At 43.4% G+C, this 17,077-nt stretch overlaps 1 protein-coding gene across 1 annotated transcript in view; it reads left to right on the forward strand.

Moving 5' to 3' along the window:
- Positions 1 to 17,077, forward strand: part of LOC311006186 (ryanodine receptor 3) — a gene marked incomplete at both ends in the record, with an annotated part of 100,877 nt that overhangs the window by 54,426 nt on the left and 29,374 nt on the right. Inside the window, 18 exons of the mRNA XM_083998915.1 lie at positions 47 to 235; positions 594 to 754; positions 880 to 1,045; positions 2,404 to 2,490; positions 2,717 to 2,943; positions 3,337 to 4,144; positions 4,552 to 4,752; positions 6,928 to 7,030; positions 7,613 to 7,744; positions 11,797 to 12,070; positions 12,258 to 12,372; positions 12,923 to 13,052; positions 14,283 to 14,386; positions 14,585 to 14,720; positions 15,002 to 15,188; positions 15,362 to 15,470; positions 15,556 to 15,676; positions 16,235 to 16,404. Of these exons, the coding sequence (XP_083855041.1) occupies positions 47 to 235; positions 594 to 754; positions 880 to 1,045; positions 2,404 to 2,490; positions 2,717 to 2,943; positions 3,337 to 4,144; positions 4,552 to 4,752; positions 6,928 to 7,030; positions 7,613 to 7,744; positions 11,797 to 12,070; positions 12,258 to 12,372; positions 12,923 to 13,052; positions 14,283 to 14,386; positions 14,585 to 14,720; positions 15,002 to 15,188; positions 15,362 to 15,470; positions 15,556 to 15,676; positions 16,235 to 16,404 (3,420 nt within the window). The remainder of the gene's footprint in view (positions 1 to 46; positions 236 to 593; positions 755 to 879; positions 1,046 to 2,403; positions 2,491 to 2,716; positions 2,944 to 3,336; positions 4,145 to 4,551; positions 4,753 to 6,927; positions 7,031 to 7,612; positions 7,745 to 11,796; positions 12,071 to 12,257; positions 12,373 to 12,922; positions 13,053 to 14,282; positions 14,387 to 14,584; positions 14,721 to 15,001; positions 15,189 to 15,361; positions 15,471 to 15,555; positions 15,677 to 16,234; positions 16,405 to 17,077) is intronic.

Raw genomic sequence — 17,077 nt, forward strand, 5'->3', positions numbered from 1 at the left:
AAATTGGTGACTTGATCAGAACTAAGGTTTTCTCATTCGTTTTCAGGTGACCAGGATTGACGGCACCGTCGACAGCCCCCCTTGTCTTAAAGTGACCCACAAGACGTTCGGTACTCAGAACAGTAATGCTGACATGGTGTTTTGTCGTCTCAGCATGCCTGTAGAGTTCCACTCCTTCTTCAAGTTATGTCCAGTTGTGGATATGAACGGACTACATGAGGAAGACACACTTAAAGTCAAACACAGGTGAGCACTCCTCCAAAATCATGAATAGATCACATACTGCAAGTAACTCTGAGCTGCTTTTTTCTTGCATGCATGTATTTCAAAATATATATTTAGTGATATCCATCAGCTAGATGCGGATGAAAATGATTCTTTTGTAATAAATAACTGTGGTTTGTGATGACATTTATAAAATTATATAAAAATCCTTAAAAGGTATCCATTGAGATCTGTGCGGCACAGTGATGAAAGCAGACGAGTGGACTACAGCAGCATCACTATGGTACCGACTCACGCTTTGTTCAGAGTTCACTGTGGTCACAGTGGCTATTTACAGTGTTTGCTAACTCTGCTCTGTGTTGTTACAGTACTATCATTCAGTGAGAGTTTTCGCTGGTCAGGACCCTGCCGGCGTTTGGGTTGGATGGGTTACCCCCGACTACCATTACTATAGCAACAATTTCAACCTCGGCAAAAACAGAACGGTGACCGTAACCCTGGGCGACGAGCGGGGACGAGTCCATGAGAGGTGAGTCTGTTTCTGGTAAACTTTTCTTCAAGGGCGAAACCAGCACCCTGTGTTATGCCTCTTGTCTGCTCAACCATGATGTAAGCGAAGACGTTCACTGATGACTAACATTTGCACTCTGGTAGTGTGAAGAGGAGCAACTGCTACATGGTGTGGGGTGGTGACGTGACCAACGCAGCTCACACCTCCAGCCGCAGCAACGTGGACTTGGAGATTGGCTGTCTGATCGACTTGGCCACCGGCCTGGTGACATTCAATGTCAATGGCAGAGAGCTATCCACTTCCTACCAGGTAGTGAATTAATATGGCCTACAGAGTAAATGTCTAACTAGATGTAGCTCATATGAAAGTTCTAAATAAGACAAAAGAAAGTTGTAGTTCAGTGTATATTTATGTCAGCAAGTAAACTGAACGAAGAACGAAAATAAATGAAAACGAAAAAATTAATTTCAGGACATTTTTAGACTTTTAGTTATAGTCACATTTTAAGGACTTGTAGAATGTGCAGGTTTACTTTAAAGCTTGCTTGTGATTTTGTAGCTTCTGCCATCTATCCATTTACTGTCTTAAAGGGATAGTTCAACATTTTGGCAAATTGGCCCATTGCCATAATCCCTATAGTCATAGCAGTAGGTTCGTTACCTTTAATTGTCGGTGCAAGCTATTTTTAGAAAGGCAAGCCGTGAGCTGCTCAGAGCTACGCTACGGAGGCTAATGGGATTTCTTGGTTTCCCTCATCAAACTCATCAAATACACAGTCCAACAACTCCAAAACACTCTCGTGGACAAGTTGTGACCTGCACATTCACCACGCTATGAGATAATAACGGAACGTTATGAGACGGAGTTGTTTTCAAGGTAAATTCATGCAAAACCATTGATGCTTGTTTCCGTCGGGGGCAGTTTTTCAGCAAGCAGTCTCTGCATTTGCCTCGAAAACAACTCTGTCTCGTAACATTCCGTTATTATCTCATAGCGTGGTGAATGTGCAGGTCACAACTTGTCCACCGGAGCGTTTTGGAGTTGTTGGATTGTGTATTTGATGAGTTTGATGAGGGAAACCAAGAAATCCCATTAGCCTCCGTAGCATAGCTCTGAGCAGCTCACGGCTCTGCTCCGCCGTTCTAAAAATAGCTTGCACCGACAATTAAAGGTAACGAACCTACTCCTAAAACTATATAGGGATTATGGCAATGCGCCAATTTGTTGAACTATCCCTTTAAGTCACATCAAAGACCTGTCTAACTGTCTATCAGTCCATCTGTGGTTTGTTCTATACCTCGAGGACCAGTCACGTAAAACATGCAAAGACGGAACAGAGCAGTGACGTCTGTATTGTTGAATTTGCCAGTTTGCTCTGTGAACCAAATCTTAAAGAACCTTTTGGAGGGTATAATCTTCTTATGTTCCCCCTCACTAAAATTCTGCGAGTCTTCACCCAGTGCTGAGTCATCTTGCCTTGAAAGATCATTCGCATACACAAACATACACACACATACACACTCTCTCTCTAAGTAGTGGGTTTTCATGATGCACCATTAAGCTGCTTTCCACAAGTCATGCTCTCTCGCTGCTGCTCAAGCTCTTGATGTGTTGCGCTTCCTGTTTGGACCTTTCATGAACTCCCTGCTCTTTTTTTTCTGATTCAGGTGGAACCGAACACAAAGCTCTTTCCCGCTGTGTTTGTGCGACCCACCAGCCCAAACCTCTTCCAGTTTGAGCTGGCTAAAATAAAGGTAAAGTCCCCCCTTGGTTCCTTCAAAACAGCCTTTTTCTGTGATGTGTGTAGCATTGGCATGACAATGGCTCACAGAGTGTGTCTATCTCCTCCAGAAAAGTAGCTCCAAACAACTCAAAATGACTTTTCCAAGTTAGGAAGTAGTGGGCAGAGGTCAGTGTGATGAATGAGTATGCAGAGCTTTTTGATCACTCCAACTGTCTGTATTTGTTTTCCCTCTTCAGAACGCCATGCCCCTTTCGTCAGCCGTCTTTAAGAGTGAACATAAGAACCCGGTGCCACAGTGTCCGCCCCGTCTAGATGTCCAGACCATCAATGCAGTGTTGTGGAGCCGCATGCCCAACACCTTTCTGAAGGTGGAAACGACCAGGGTCAATGACAGACATGGCTGGGTGGTTCAGTGTGTGGAGCCCCTGCAGATGTTGGCAGTACACATCCCTGAGGAGAACAGGTGCAAACAAGAACTGACATACAGCTGAAATAATTTGTCCAGTAGCTGATCCACAGCAACTCCAATTTCGACAATCAGTCAATTGTTGTTATTTATTTTTACATAAAAATGTAAAAGAGTGACGTCTTTTTTCTATTTTAAGGTTTTTCTGTCAATATAAAGCAAATAGTTTTGGAGCTTGGCCTATTTTCTGATATTAAATTAGTTTTATGATTCATTGATCGATCAAAAGACATTAAAGAGATTATAAAGAAGTGAAATTATTAATGACACACCATGGTGAGGTCTACTGTGCTTGCTAATGCGAGGTGTTTAACTGCCCTGTCAGGCCTCAATAGACTAAATAAAGGCATTCAAATGTATTTTAAAACACTGTCCTCTTTCCTTCCAAAGATGTGTGGACATCATGGAGCTGTCCGAACAGGAGGACATGAAGAGGTTCCACTATCACACACTGAAGCTCTACTGTGCTCTGTGCGCTCTGGGCAACACCCGTGTGTCCCACGCCCTCTGCAGTCACCTCGACCAATCCCAGCTCTTATACACCATCGACAACCAGTACCTGTCAGGCATGTTACGCGAGGGCTTCTACAACGTCCTGATAAGCATCCACCTAGAGACGGCCAAGGAGGCGCGGCTCATGATGAAAGATGAGTTCATCATCCCCGTAACGGCCGAGACGCGCTCCATCCGTCTCTTCTCCAACGCTTCCAAAAAGCACCTGCCGCCAGGCGTGGGGCTCAGCACCTCGCTCAAACCACGCCTCAACTTTGTGCCTCTCTGTTTCATCAGCAACAAACGGGATCAATATCTGTACAGTCCCCAAATCCCACTGGATGCTCTGAAGGAGAAAGCGATCTTAATGTTGACAGAGGCCGTTCAAGGTGGAGGGCACCACATCCGAGATCCCGTGGGAGGAGGAGTGGAGTACCAGTTTGTGCCGATCCTGAAACTCATCAGCACCTTGTTGACTATGGGCGTAATAGGGAGTGACGACGTCCATAAGATCTTGCTGCTCATTGATCCGAATGTGTTCAGAGAGACGAACGAGGAGGGGGCCACAGGGGCCACAGACAAAGAAGGACTCACGGGGACGGAGGAGAAGGCGGTGGAGGCTGGAGAAGAGGAGGCGGCTAAAGAGGCCAAACAGCCAATGAAAGGGCTGCTGGAGAAGAGGCTGCCTGAGCCTGTGAAACGACAGGTAATAACGAACACACATGAGCAGATCTTGTATTACTCTATTCTGTGTGTTAAACCTTAATATAAACCACGGAGGGTAAATCACCAAAGGATGTAAAATCGATGAACGTCTTCATCTACAAGTGCCAATTCACTCGCTAAAGACTAACACAGCTGTGCTCTCAATCACATGCTCTATAACTGCTCCACTGTAATGGACCCATTCAGAAGTCAATCACACATGAAACGGCTCCATCTTTGTGTTGAACAAATGATCTCTTGGGTAAAAATGTCTCTTTAATAAATGAGATAATGTGAAGCCATGAGGCTGTTTGTACGTATTCCTAAAAGACTTACTCGTAACAGCTGCGACTAGGCGTGCAGCAGTGATGTAAACGTGCCTGTCTCCTCCCCCTGTCTGTTCCCCAGATGTGCGAGCTGCTTCACTATTTCTGCGACTGTGAGCTGAAGCACCGCATCGAGGCCATCGTGTCGTTTTCCGACAACTTCGTCTCCAAGCTGCAGTACAACCAGAAGTTCCGCTATAATGAGTTGATGCTGGCCCTCAATATGTCTGCTGCTGTAACGGCAAAGAAGACCAAAGAGTTCAGATCTCCCCCTCAAGAACAGGTGAGGTGACAGTTGGCACAAAAAAAAAAATGTTTTGTATATATTTTATATATATAATGGAAACATTGATGTACATGAGTTTCATGTCACCACCTTCCCAGAGAGGGTAATATAAGATTTTATTTCATTTTCTTCACTGTACATTTACAATGAAACTTTAATAAGGTTTCTGCACATCAGAAATGCAGGTGACATTTACATTAGCTTTGTTTTCCCATATGGAAAAGTCATCTCAGATTTATGGAACCCTCTGTATTACAAAATTATTATATTCTATTTTCAAACATATCAAAATGGAGGAAATAATGAAGAAATAGACATCAAAGCCTTTATATAAGGGAAGCAAAGTAAATCCAATCGTGCATGATGCTATGTGTGTCCTTTGGCCTTGAATACATCAGATTTCAACTACTTTCAACTACTTTCAGATAAAAAAAAATACACATTAGGCTATTTTGCAGGTGCCAATTGAGAAGCTAATTGGAAAATCAGGAAGATGTCAATCAAACACAGTCTGCATGCACTCACTTGGAAAACTCTTAAGTGCGATCAAATGATGGATATGATGGATAAGCAGGGCCTCAAATTTTTCTTTGTTTTATTTTAATTTCTAATTATTTTCAAGTCTACACAGAGAGTTGGCTTGTTGGCTTATTTATTTTATTTTGGGGGAATATGCCTATGTTATTTCAAATCAGTATGTCATATGTGACATGATGATCTGTGGACACACACACACACACAGATCACTTTATCCCCAGTCCTTTCACTTGGCACAGTTATTTCCACAGCTCTTCTATAAGTTAGGTTGCTTCACCCCTACTGCACATCCTTGCCACCCTGTAAACAGACTCACTGTGAGGGGTGTGTTGCGGCTTGACAAGGTGTACAAACTGCTAATCTATTCCAAGATGACAACACTGCACAAATCAAAAGTGGCGTGGCATCTGCACACTCTTATGAAATCCTCATCACTCACTCACCTGTGTGTAATGAGCTGCTCCAGACTGGGGGTATCTGAGGTAACACCACTTTCCACATACTCACTGCTCCATTCATTGTGATAGCTTTGCCATCTTTGCAGTTAAGGTTGCACCTCTATTCCTGTGATTCTGAAACACTCACATCTGCCATGTGACCTAGCGGGCGCTCATGTGACAAAGGTGCAAATTAAAAACGGGGGTTGATTGGAGCAAGGAGCTTTGCATCATCTAAATGAATTTCACAGTGAAACTAAGTAAGCACAAAGAAAGCCTACAGGCTCGCTGCTTCAAATTATGCATGTAACTAGATAAATCATTACATCACTTCTTTAATTTTCCACATGCACGGCTAATTCCGTTCCCTATCTCTAGATTACACTTTTTGTGGGCTGAACATCATTTAGGCTAAAGACTGAGAGCTACTGTAGTACTTACTCCAAATGTTCCTTAAAATACTCTGTGTGTGTGTGTGTACACTGAAGAAAGCCTGAAGGTGAATTTGTCGTTCTTGTCAGTGGTGTCATCGCTCCAGTGAGAGTGCACGCTCAACTGCATGCACACGCACACATAAAGTACAGTTTCCCTTTAGGGTCACAGCTGGGGATCGAGAGCTTCACAGCTACTTTAATGACTTGTGCTGGTCTCCTTCACCGAGGGAGAATCAGCTGCTTAAGCTGGTTTTATTTCTGCCTGTGAAACCTACAATGAGATCACACCGTGTTCAGGTTAATGTTTATAACCTTTTTTTTTTTTTTTTTTTTTCTTCAGTTCATCCATCTCATATATATACAAACCCACACACACCAAAAAACAGAACAAAAAAAAATTAAATAAAAACACATAAAGGACAAAGCATACCTTCTCATGTGTACATACTGTATAATGGGTAATACGTTGTTAGATGCTATTACTGGTAATCAAGTCAGCAATAATAACCTAATACAAGTATCCAGTGGGTAATAGCAAATAACTAAGAATATTTAATAATAGTAAAAGTAATAATAATGATAAAGGGAGAAAAAAAAGAAGAAAAAAAACACAAACAGCTATTACACCAAATTTAAAGTAAACTAACTTATTATCGATCAGCAAATTGTTAAAAATAAATAAGTAATAACATAAAAATAAAATAAAAGGGTAAAAAAGGTTAATGTTTATAAGCATTGACTGATTTCACGTTTTCATATTTCAGATAAACATGCTGCTGACGTTCAGTATGGGCGAGGACTGCCCGTGTCCGACAGACATCCAGGAGGAACTCTACATTTTCCACAACCAGCTGCAGCTCCATTGTGGTAAGATGCCGATCTTGCAGAATCTTTATGAGCTCTTACATTGGTTATGCTTATCATGAAACATGCATTATGATATACTGCGAGACACATTATTCTTCTATTGCTCCGATTGATTTCAGACAGAAAAATATGGAACATACTTTTATAGCAATTGTGCATTTTTACTGCTGCCGCTTGAGCTGCAATTGTGTCAACATCAGCTGAATTGTGCCAGCACTTGCACTCAGAAATGCTTTCTTTTTTCCCTCCCTACATCTCTCCGTCTCCTGGCAGAGGAGTTATAGTTCAGTGCCTCGTGATGTTTTGATAAATAATTGAACTGCCCAACCCTCTGTGGTACTACCAATCTAATGGCAGTTTCTGCTGTGCCGCAACGCGCCGACCTGTCATGGCACACTCCATGTAGACAACAATAATAATAAAGAAAGGAAAATGATTTGCTACAAAATTGGAGATTCTCTAAATCCCATTTGATGCATCGTACACATGACATGACTATCCCCACAGGAAGCCAAGCTCGGCAGAGATATTGCTTTAATATGCTCCATGTTTATGGTGTGTCTATCTGTTTGTGCTGCGTAGGAATCCCTATGGAGGAAGATGAAGACGAGCAAGATACATCGATTAAAGGTCGCCTCCTAATGCTGGTGAACAGGATCAAAGGTCAATCTCAAAAAGCAGAGGAGCCCACAGAGAAGGAGCAAGCTGCACCATGTGAGCACATCTGTTTTTTATTACATCAAGTCAATTATCGCTGATGCCCTCTGTGCCATTATCCTTGAACATGGGTGAAAAACTCTTTCGTGAATTGGCCCGAAATGACTTGCATTTAATCTCCTCTCCAAATTCGTATTCTAGTCAGAAAGCATCAAACCAATCATCATGGCCTTGTGACCATGACAACACACTGAAACAGCAGCAAGCTGTAAATCTTCAGGAAAGGCGAACAGTCTCTCGTCATAAGCTTTTACTCCGCGACCCATATGTCTAAAACTTGCCCCAGAAAAACATGTCCTTCAGCAAGACATTGAACTTGTTGTGTTCTGTTCCTGTAACCGCTTTTACAGCATTTGTTTCTTTCCCTTCCCGTGAAAGCACAAGCTCTCGACTTGTGTTACCCATTTAAAACCCAGTCCATTTTGTTCGTTTACCACCTCCATCACCTCTCTCCCCGTGTCGCTTAAAAGGAGAGGAGAACAGCACAGCTCAGTCTTGCCTCTCTCTGCCTGCTGCTGTCATGTGGACCAAGTCGCCGGGTGGCAGTCATTTCCATTTCAATTTCTTTTCAATTTCATTATGGTAATAGGGAGCCGGATGGAGAAGAGGCTCCAGAGTGAAGATCTTCCGTCAGCCGCTCTGGGAGATGAGAGAGGAGATGAAAAAAACAACATTGGTGATAAAACCAAATCCTTCACCTGATTAAGTCCGTAGACACGGAAGTACATGCACGGGAAAAACTACACAGCCAGGCACACACACACACACAGAGGAAAAAGAACCATTTTAATCATGACACACAATAACTGAGGTGCCACACTGCTGACCAAGTTGTGTCTAATTTTCTGTCTCAAGTACCACTCTGTGTACGGGACTCCCAATCAAGTCGCTGATTATTACTCAATCGGTTAAAAAAACACACACCTTGTCTTGGCCTTCAAAATAGAAAGCAACATATTGTTGTTAAACTGCATGTTTTGAATTGTATTTATCAGCATATGTTGCCATTTATGGCAGCATTTTTTCCTTACATATGACTTTTCCAGAGAATTACATGGTTCAGGAAATAAAACAAGACATGTTTGTCTGCATTGTATTGCTTAGATGGAGACTAACCAATGTGAAACAGGGTATTATATTGCTTCTGTTAACGCTACTGAGAAATCTTGCCACGGCCGTGTCATCACCGTCTATTCTGAAAACCATGCTGGAAACAAGAAGTGGCCAAATCACAGATGGATAAATTGGGGCTGAAGTATGTGTTGCAGTCTGCAGACACTGAAAAGCAATCTCTCGCTGGGATTTGGCGTGACCCTGACGTGGAGCACATAAGACTATACTGCACCGATCTCTGAGGAGCGGGGCGGGATGAAAATAGAGGAGTGTGTGTTTTATTCTGGAGAGTGCTTTGGGTGGCGGCGTCGGTCGCCTCCGTGGGGGCGTTGTGTGAGGGCTGATTGATCAGAGGACCGGTTTGTGGTGGCAGCTGCAGTTCACAAGCATCACTTCTACTTCTGTCACAGCTGGAGGCTTCGGAAGGAAAGAGAGGGAAGGGAGTGGAGGAACAGAGCGAGAATAAAATCTCACACAGACAAATTCTCTCATCTGCTAAAACGATTCTTTGACTCATCTTCTGATTGTGCACTCACCCAGCTTTTTTACCGTTGTGCCTGTATTTGATGAGAGTCGAGGGAAACAAAGGCAGTTTGTTTGTTTGTTTGTTTTGTTTGTTACACACATTAGGATGCACCTGCGTGCTCATGAGCATGTGTGACCATCGGTGTCATGCTTTTCTCCTGGCAAAGGGAAAAAGGGACAGCTGGCAAGCAAACATAAATGTAAACAAAGCTTGATCTAAAACACTATGCATTTTAAACATCAAGTCAAGCTTTGATTCTTTATTTAAAAAAAAAAAGAAAAGAAACTCCACCCAGTATCACTGATATTGGTTTTGTTTTACTCTGTTTGAAATTAGATGCATTGTCTTTTTACAGGTGCAATATGTTACAAGTGTGTGTGACAGTCAGTATTTTAGAAACCAAAATAAAATCTTATATAAGGACAGGATCTGCCAGGAGCCAGGAGGACGGGCTGGAGTGAAGAGGACTTGATATATTCTGAGCTGCTTCTCCAGCTATAACTTCACCTCCTCCTGTCACATCATCCCGCCCTGGGAGACCCTGAAGATACAAAAGGCGCCGCTGTCTTTGCCATTATTTCATGGGGTTGAAATAAGAGGAGCGCCAAAGTCATTTTCCTCATCTGATTAATGGTTCATCCACCAGGAGTATTTAATGCCCACACATGAGGACTGTGTGAGAAAGAGTGTGAGGAAACCAGTGGCTTCTTTCAGTGAAACCCAAGACCGGTCAGATGTGTTGGTTGGGGGGTTGGGGGGGGGGGCGCAGACAGGCTGTTGTTTGGGAACGAGTGAGTGTGTTTGATAGAGTGACAGGATGAGAGTCAGGTGTTGTGGAGCATGTTGGCTGAGGGGTAGAAATGTCGCTTCTCATTTTGGAGCGAGCCGGTGCTTCTGCCCTTTCTCTGACACCCACGCAACTCTCAGCAGCAGGATCTGTTACTGCTGACGGTGACATTCTGCCTGCTCCGCAACACACACACACACACACACACACAGACCCTTACACTGATTGACAACCTGGTGTCAAATAGCCTTTTGAAAACCAACAGATCCAATCAGCCGGGACAGAGACAGGGGCCTTAAAAACCACAATCATCTAATTGCAATACTTTTAAGGAAATCAATCATGTGCAAGTTGTTCCATCTTTTACGGGTTCTGGGTTGTTTAATTGATGTCTCTCCGTCCTTTGTGTATGCAACCCCCCCCACACACACACCATGAGCAGAGACAAATATGCTCGCATACCCTCGCCCACACAGCCTATTGATCCAGTTTAAATGAAGCCTTAAGGGTAACCCACATACGAGCTGTCCAAACAAACATCTCCATCCAGCCACAGACGCAGAACATCTCACTGTTCGAAACTATTAATACACCGGCGTCCACTTCCGCTCTCTTACTCCTTTACGTAACAGCGCTTCCTTTCCGCTCCAGTGAAAACAACATGAATGAGCTCGCAAACTGTGTATTCTTTCCCACCTGATAAAAACAGACAATTAGCTCTCCTGTGGAGGTAGAGGAAGCTGACACATGCCTATCTGCTCAGCTTAAGCCACGTGAAACGCATTGAATGAGTTGTATTTACCTTTTTTGTTGTTGTTGTTGTTCAGTGCTCAAGGCCGTATTTGCATCACTGAGCCAGTCAAGGAATGCAGCTTTTGAATCGCACCTTTTTTCTTTTCTTAAGTGCTCAAGCATTGGTTGTGTAAAAATGGAACCACTCTGTAAAGTGCAGGCTCTTTTAAAAATAAGTCTTAATAGAGTTTCGAGGTTGCGCGTGAATGCTTAAGGAGGAAGTGCCTTAAGGAGGACTGCTGTGTCTTGGTGTGACCCCAGTTAATGTTTCAATGATACGCAGTGAGGATTATGAGACAATGCAGCGAGCACTTCACTGCCAGAGCAAGTCTCTCCCTGCCAATTGAAAAGCAAATCTTATCTTATTGTTTAAAATTAGAAAAGCCTGCATTATGTTAACCAATCCCCTTCATGATTAGTAATCCTATATTCACACACAGCAGCGCTCCCTTTGTTTTAATCTGCATGATAAGTTTAGCGTAATAATGTAATTTGATGATGTCTGGAAACAGCACAGTGTAGGAGGATACTTAAATATAATATTAACCCAGAAACAGACCCCCCCTAATACTGTTTGTCTGCACAAGCCTAAAAGTGATGTTACACAAATGAAGTTACTGTTCTTCAACCCTTTGATTACCACTCATTCATGACGTCAAATACAGTACATGTTTATAATTGTTCTTTTCCATATGTGCTGAATGTTTAAATCCCCCAACAACATTATGAGGCCATCATATGCTACAATTGTTTTTACCGCTTGTCCTGCTTATATTAAATGATGATTCTTATCATAGGAAACATGATGGTTAATACAGACTCTCTCTCCAGCCAATCTGAAGGAGCTGATCTCTCAGACCATGGTCAGCTGGGCCCAGGAGTGTCACATCCAGGACCCAGAGCTGGTTCGTAAGATGTTCAGCCTGCTGAGGAGGCAGTACGACAGCATCGGGGAGCTGCTCCGGGCCATGAGGAAGACCTACACCATCAGTGCTGCCTCAGTACAGGACACCATCAACCTCCTGGCCTCCCTGGGTCAGATCAGATCTCTGCTGTCTGTCCGCATGGGGAAAGAGGAGGAGAAGCTGATGATTGATGGACTTGGGTGAGTCACAAGATGTGTGGCCAATTTTTTCTTGTTTTTCCCCCCCAAAAATACATTATTTGAAAACAAAAAAAAAGTATTTATTTTCTCTTCTTAATATCATAACCATTACTACTATGCCAATTTGCTTCTGTTTTCCAGGGAGTTTAATATTCAATATTTCTGTTTGTGTCCTTTTTCACTCCAGCGACATAATGAACAACAAGGTTTTCTACCAGCACCCCAACCTAATGAGAATACTGGGCATGCATGAGACTGTCATGGAGGTCATGGTCAATGTGCTTGGAGGAGACAAATCCCAGGTTTAACAACATCTCTCTCTTTATTTATTTCTGCTTCCAGAGGCACCCACTGTGCTCACAGCACCACCTCGCCAGAAATGATGCCATTCATTAATAGAAAGTTGTGCTTTTCTCCGTTTTTTTTTTTTTTTGTGTCATCATTTGTGTGTGAAGCATGGTTGCAGGGTGAATGTGCGTTAATGAAGATGTGGTCCCAGTAGGTGGGCTTTCTCCTCAGGCTGAGTTTGAAAGTGAGGGCAGCGAGGGCAGAATGTGACTGGTTGGCAGCGTGTGAAGGTGTCAGGCCTCCTCGACATTAATTAGGAAAAAACACACGCAGGGTTTTTTTAGTAACAAGCCCAGAGGAAGTCATTATAGTAAACTCAGTATTCCCCAACAAAGCTGTAATTTCTCTAAAACCACCTGAAGATCGTCTACTATATGTGTGTTCAGTGTTCATAGATTCTCGAGACTGGTTGTGATTTTCCTACGACTACTTTACTTCTCTTATTTTAAAACTCCAGGTCAGATGTTTAACCCTACTTAGTCTGTTTGTGCCACCCTACAGGAAATCGCCTTCCCCAAGATGGTGGCCAGCTGTTGTCGCTTCCTTTGTTACTTCTGCCGCATCAGCCGTCAGAACCAAAAGGCCATGTTCGACCACCTCAGTTATCTGCTGGAGAACAGCAGCGTGGGTCTTGGTGGGTACAGGGCTCTTTGTCTTGATACAATATCAGTCATTCTGTTTGACTACTGATGCTGAGCTACATAATTTTATTGGATGAAGTGAAATGTGTTAGAGATGAGCTAGATGAGGACATCATTTAACCCGTAGTACATGAAACTGTAGAAGAAGGGCCAATCTAGTCTCTAAAACCATCATATGACTTTTGCAGCTCACACATACTACATTAGGCTCACACCTTAGACTGTGTGTGTGTGTGTGTGTGTGTGTGTGTGTGTGTGTGTGTGTGTGTGTGTGTGTGTGTGTGTGTGTGTGTGTGTGTGTGTGTGTGTGTGTGTGTGTGTGTGTGTGTGTGTGTGTTTAGTGGGTCTGAGCGCTGAGAATCTATCAGCAAAGCGCACGACTCATCTCCCATTCTGTTAGAAGATGGCGATGCCACAGTCTCAGTGAGCACCCCACTGGTGCGAGAGTGTGTTTCTCTTGGATGCCCACGTGCTCCCAGTCATAAAGACGCACACGCGCGCGTGCGCGCACACACACACACACACACACACACACACACACACACACACACACACACACACACACACACACACACACACACACACACGCACACACACACACACACACACACACACACATACACATACACATACACATACACACACACTTCCCATTATTCATTAACCAAGTGACATCAAGTTATGTGACTGCACTGTATATAAAAAACTAATATGAAATCTAAAAATAAAATCCTTATTAAAGGAAGATAGCTACAATATTATAGGTAATGCATTGGTCAGTCCAGTGTTCAGTTCAGATCAGTTCAGATTTTTGTTAAAAACACAAAGAGCAAAGTGTTTCTCAGGACCACTGTAATAATAAATAGATAATAAATTACCTAAGAGCCAATAGTAGAAACTTAGAATTGTGTTATAAATAAAACACATTGTTAGGCAGCGACATGTTGAGGTAACATGCAGCTGTGCTGCAAAGTGCAGAGGCCAGTTTATGATGCAGACTTCTGTAGAAACTGGCTTTCTTAATCATATTAACCAGTCAGCATCAACCAGCTGTTGGCAGATTAGCTGCTAGTGATATCTGGGAGGAGGAGGAGGAGAAAACAGCACCCCCTGCTGTTTGTACAGTATTTTGTTGAAATGAGAAACACAAGCCACAGGATCGGTGTGTAGAGATACAAGATAAGTTACAACAGACAGTAAACCTGTGGTGCTTTGTATTGCAGCTTCTCCAGCTATGAGGGGCTCCACTCCTCTAGATGTAGCTGCTTCCTCAGTGATGGACAACAACGGCCTCGCCCTGGCACTGGAAGAACCTGATCTGGACAAGGTTTGACTTTTTTTTGGTGTTGTTTGTGGTTTCTGTTTCTGATACTGTACAAAGTCAAATAAAACTGTGGGATTGTGGGATACACATGTGAAACTGCCAAAACTAAAACCCCGTTGGTCGAACAGCGTAGATGAGAATCATGGATTAGAGCTGTGTATGTTGACTACATCTTATGTTATGCATGTGCTGCATCTGTAGGTGGTCACGTACCTGGCAGGTTGCGGTCTCCAGAGCTGTCCCATGCTTCTGGCTAAAGGTTACCCAGACGTCGGCTGGAACCCCATCGAAGGAGAACGATACCTCTCCTTCTTGCGGTTCGCCGTCTTTGTCAATGGTAGGACCGCCATCACATCCCCAATCTTTTCTTCACCTCACTTACTCTCTATTTCTGCGTATTCTTTTACTATACTTCTCTATGCATAAAGAAGAGCCTTGCAATATCCCAAATGACGCCTTGATTCAGTTGCTTTAGGCAATATTCTCCTGGAGTTTTGCCTGAGGCTGTGTATTAGAGCTAAATAATGTGTGTGTGCTGTATGTTTCTGCTGACATTAATTATGTATTTCCTTACCTGGCTGTATTTACTCACATCCACTCATCTCATTTGCGCTCTAGGTGAGAGTGTGGAGGAGAACTCCAGCGTTGTGGTGAAGCTGCTCATCCGGCGACCGGAGTGTTTCGGCCCGGCCCTCAGGGGAGAGGGAGGGAACGGCCTGCTGGCTGCCATGAAGGAAGCCATTAAAATCTCTGAGACACCTGCTTTGGACCTGCCCGGCTCCGTCCAGGGAGTCTGCTCCGACGTGTAAGCCACGAAGATCAGGCAAAGCTTATCAAATCAATGCTGAGGGCTTACCCTCGAGATTAGCTCCTCATCCCCGTTGCCTTATGTATCTGCTATAATGCCCTTCAAAAATGCTCCTCCTCCTTCCTGTTTCCCCTCCTTCCCTTACTTTGTATTCTTTTTCATCCTGTTAGGTCTGGTGATGGCGATGACGAAGAGGAGGTGGTTCACATGGGCAACGCCATTATGTCCTTCTATTCTGCGCTCATTGACCTTTTGGGACGTTGTGCACCCGAACTGCATGTATGTTTGTCCGAAATTATGAGTTTTTAAAATTGCTTTTCTTGTATAGATTTTTCCTATTTTTATTTTTTTTCCCCCTCTTTAGATTATCAACAAGGGGAAAGGTGAAGCTCTGCGTATTCGTGCCATCTTGCGCTCTCTCGTGCCGATTGAAGACCTTGTGGGAATTATCAGTATACCACTCAAAATGCCCATCGTAAACAAAGGTATGGGTTAGAGTGAAACGAAACAGCACACCTTCACCCTTCCATCAGAGGACGTGTCATATTCATTTGCATACTACAGCAGAATGTTCGCCTCACCTGCACATACAATGGCTATGAAACTCTGCACATTCAGTGCAAGGCGGAAGGTTATTGATTTCATTTCACCGCTCATGCCCTTTTAATCAGCACAACACTTTACAGCACACTCCCATAGCTCTGAGTAAGCCAGATCATTTCTATAGCGAGCTGTCTTGCTCTATTGATTGATCTGCATAAGCATGGCGAGACTCGCCTCTTAAATTTGCTGCTGTGAGCACCGCCACACAGCCTCTGTCAGCAGGCCAAGAGCGAGGACAGCGAGCCGTGGCTCCGGCACCAGAAACTCTTATCCACATGCTGCTGCAGGCTGCCTAATGAATACACATGACTCCCCTAATCAGAAAAGACTTGCCATTATGTACCGTAGACTGTTCTCTGGGTGTTTCACTGCTTCACACCTGCACAAATTACCTGGTTGAAAATGTTGTGCCTTCTTTTCTCCGTCTCAATCTGTCTTAGATGGGTCAGTTACAGAGCCGGACATGTCAGCCAGCTTCTGTCCAGACCACAAAGCCCCCATGGTCTTGTTTCTGGACAGGGTGTATGGTATCGAGGACCAGAGCTTTCTGCTTCACCTGCTCGAAGTGGGCTTTCTGCCTGACCTGAGGGCCGCCACCTCCCTGGATACGGTAAGTGAAGCCGACAGCAACACAGGAGAGAAGTAATGAATGGCCTCTGTCGCATGAACTTCATCAAGACACTTCAGGATCAATGATTGGTCAATCTTTTATATTGAAGAGGAACTCTTCATTACTCCTTGGTTTAAGCTTATTTTCATTATACATTTGATTGTTCTGTACTCTTAAAGGGACAACAAGGAGTTTTGGAAAGCAAAGTGTTTTCACACTACATTTCTAATGAGCCTCTCCTTTCATTGATCAAGAATGAAAGTCGGAGGTTCGAAGACGATCAGATACCATCGTAGTTCCGACCATAAATGGCAATTCGGCGGCGTTATTCCCATGACCCACCGGGCAGCATCCGCGAAACCGAAAGTAGGAAATGCTGGGCGAGCCGAACACTAACAATAATAAAATAAAGATAAAGACAAAATGATATATTTATAGAAAATGGACCCATTGTCAAGTAGATTCATCCAATATTAATATGAAACTTTTTTATAATCAAATACAAACTCCTCGTTGTCCCTTTAAATATTGATTTAATATTTGAATTATGTTATTATTTGTCTGTGCAAATGTGCATTTGTCCAGGTCGAAGGCATCTCTAGGCAACGGAATCAAGTTAACTGGACTTGATTCAATTGCCTAGATATGTTATTATTGTTTATTATATTATTGT

This window comes from Trachurus trachurus (genome assembly GCF_905171665.1).
Source record: "Trachurus trachurus genome assembly, chromosome: 22".
Lineage (NCBI taxonomy): Eukaryota > Metazoa > Chordata > Actinopteri > Carangiformes > Carangidae > Trachurus > Trachurus trachurus.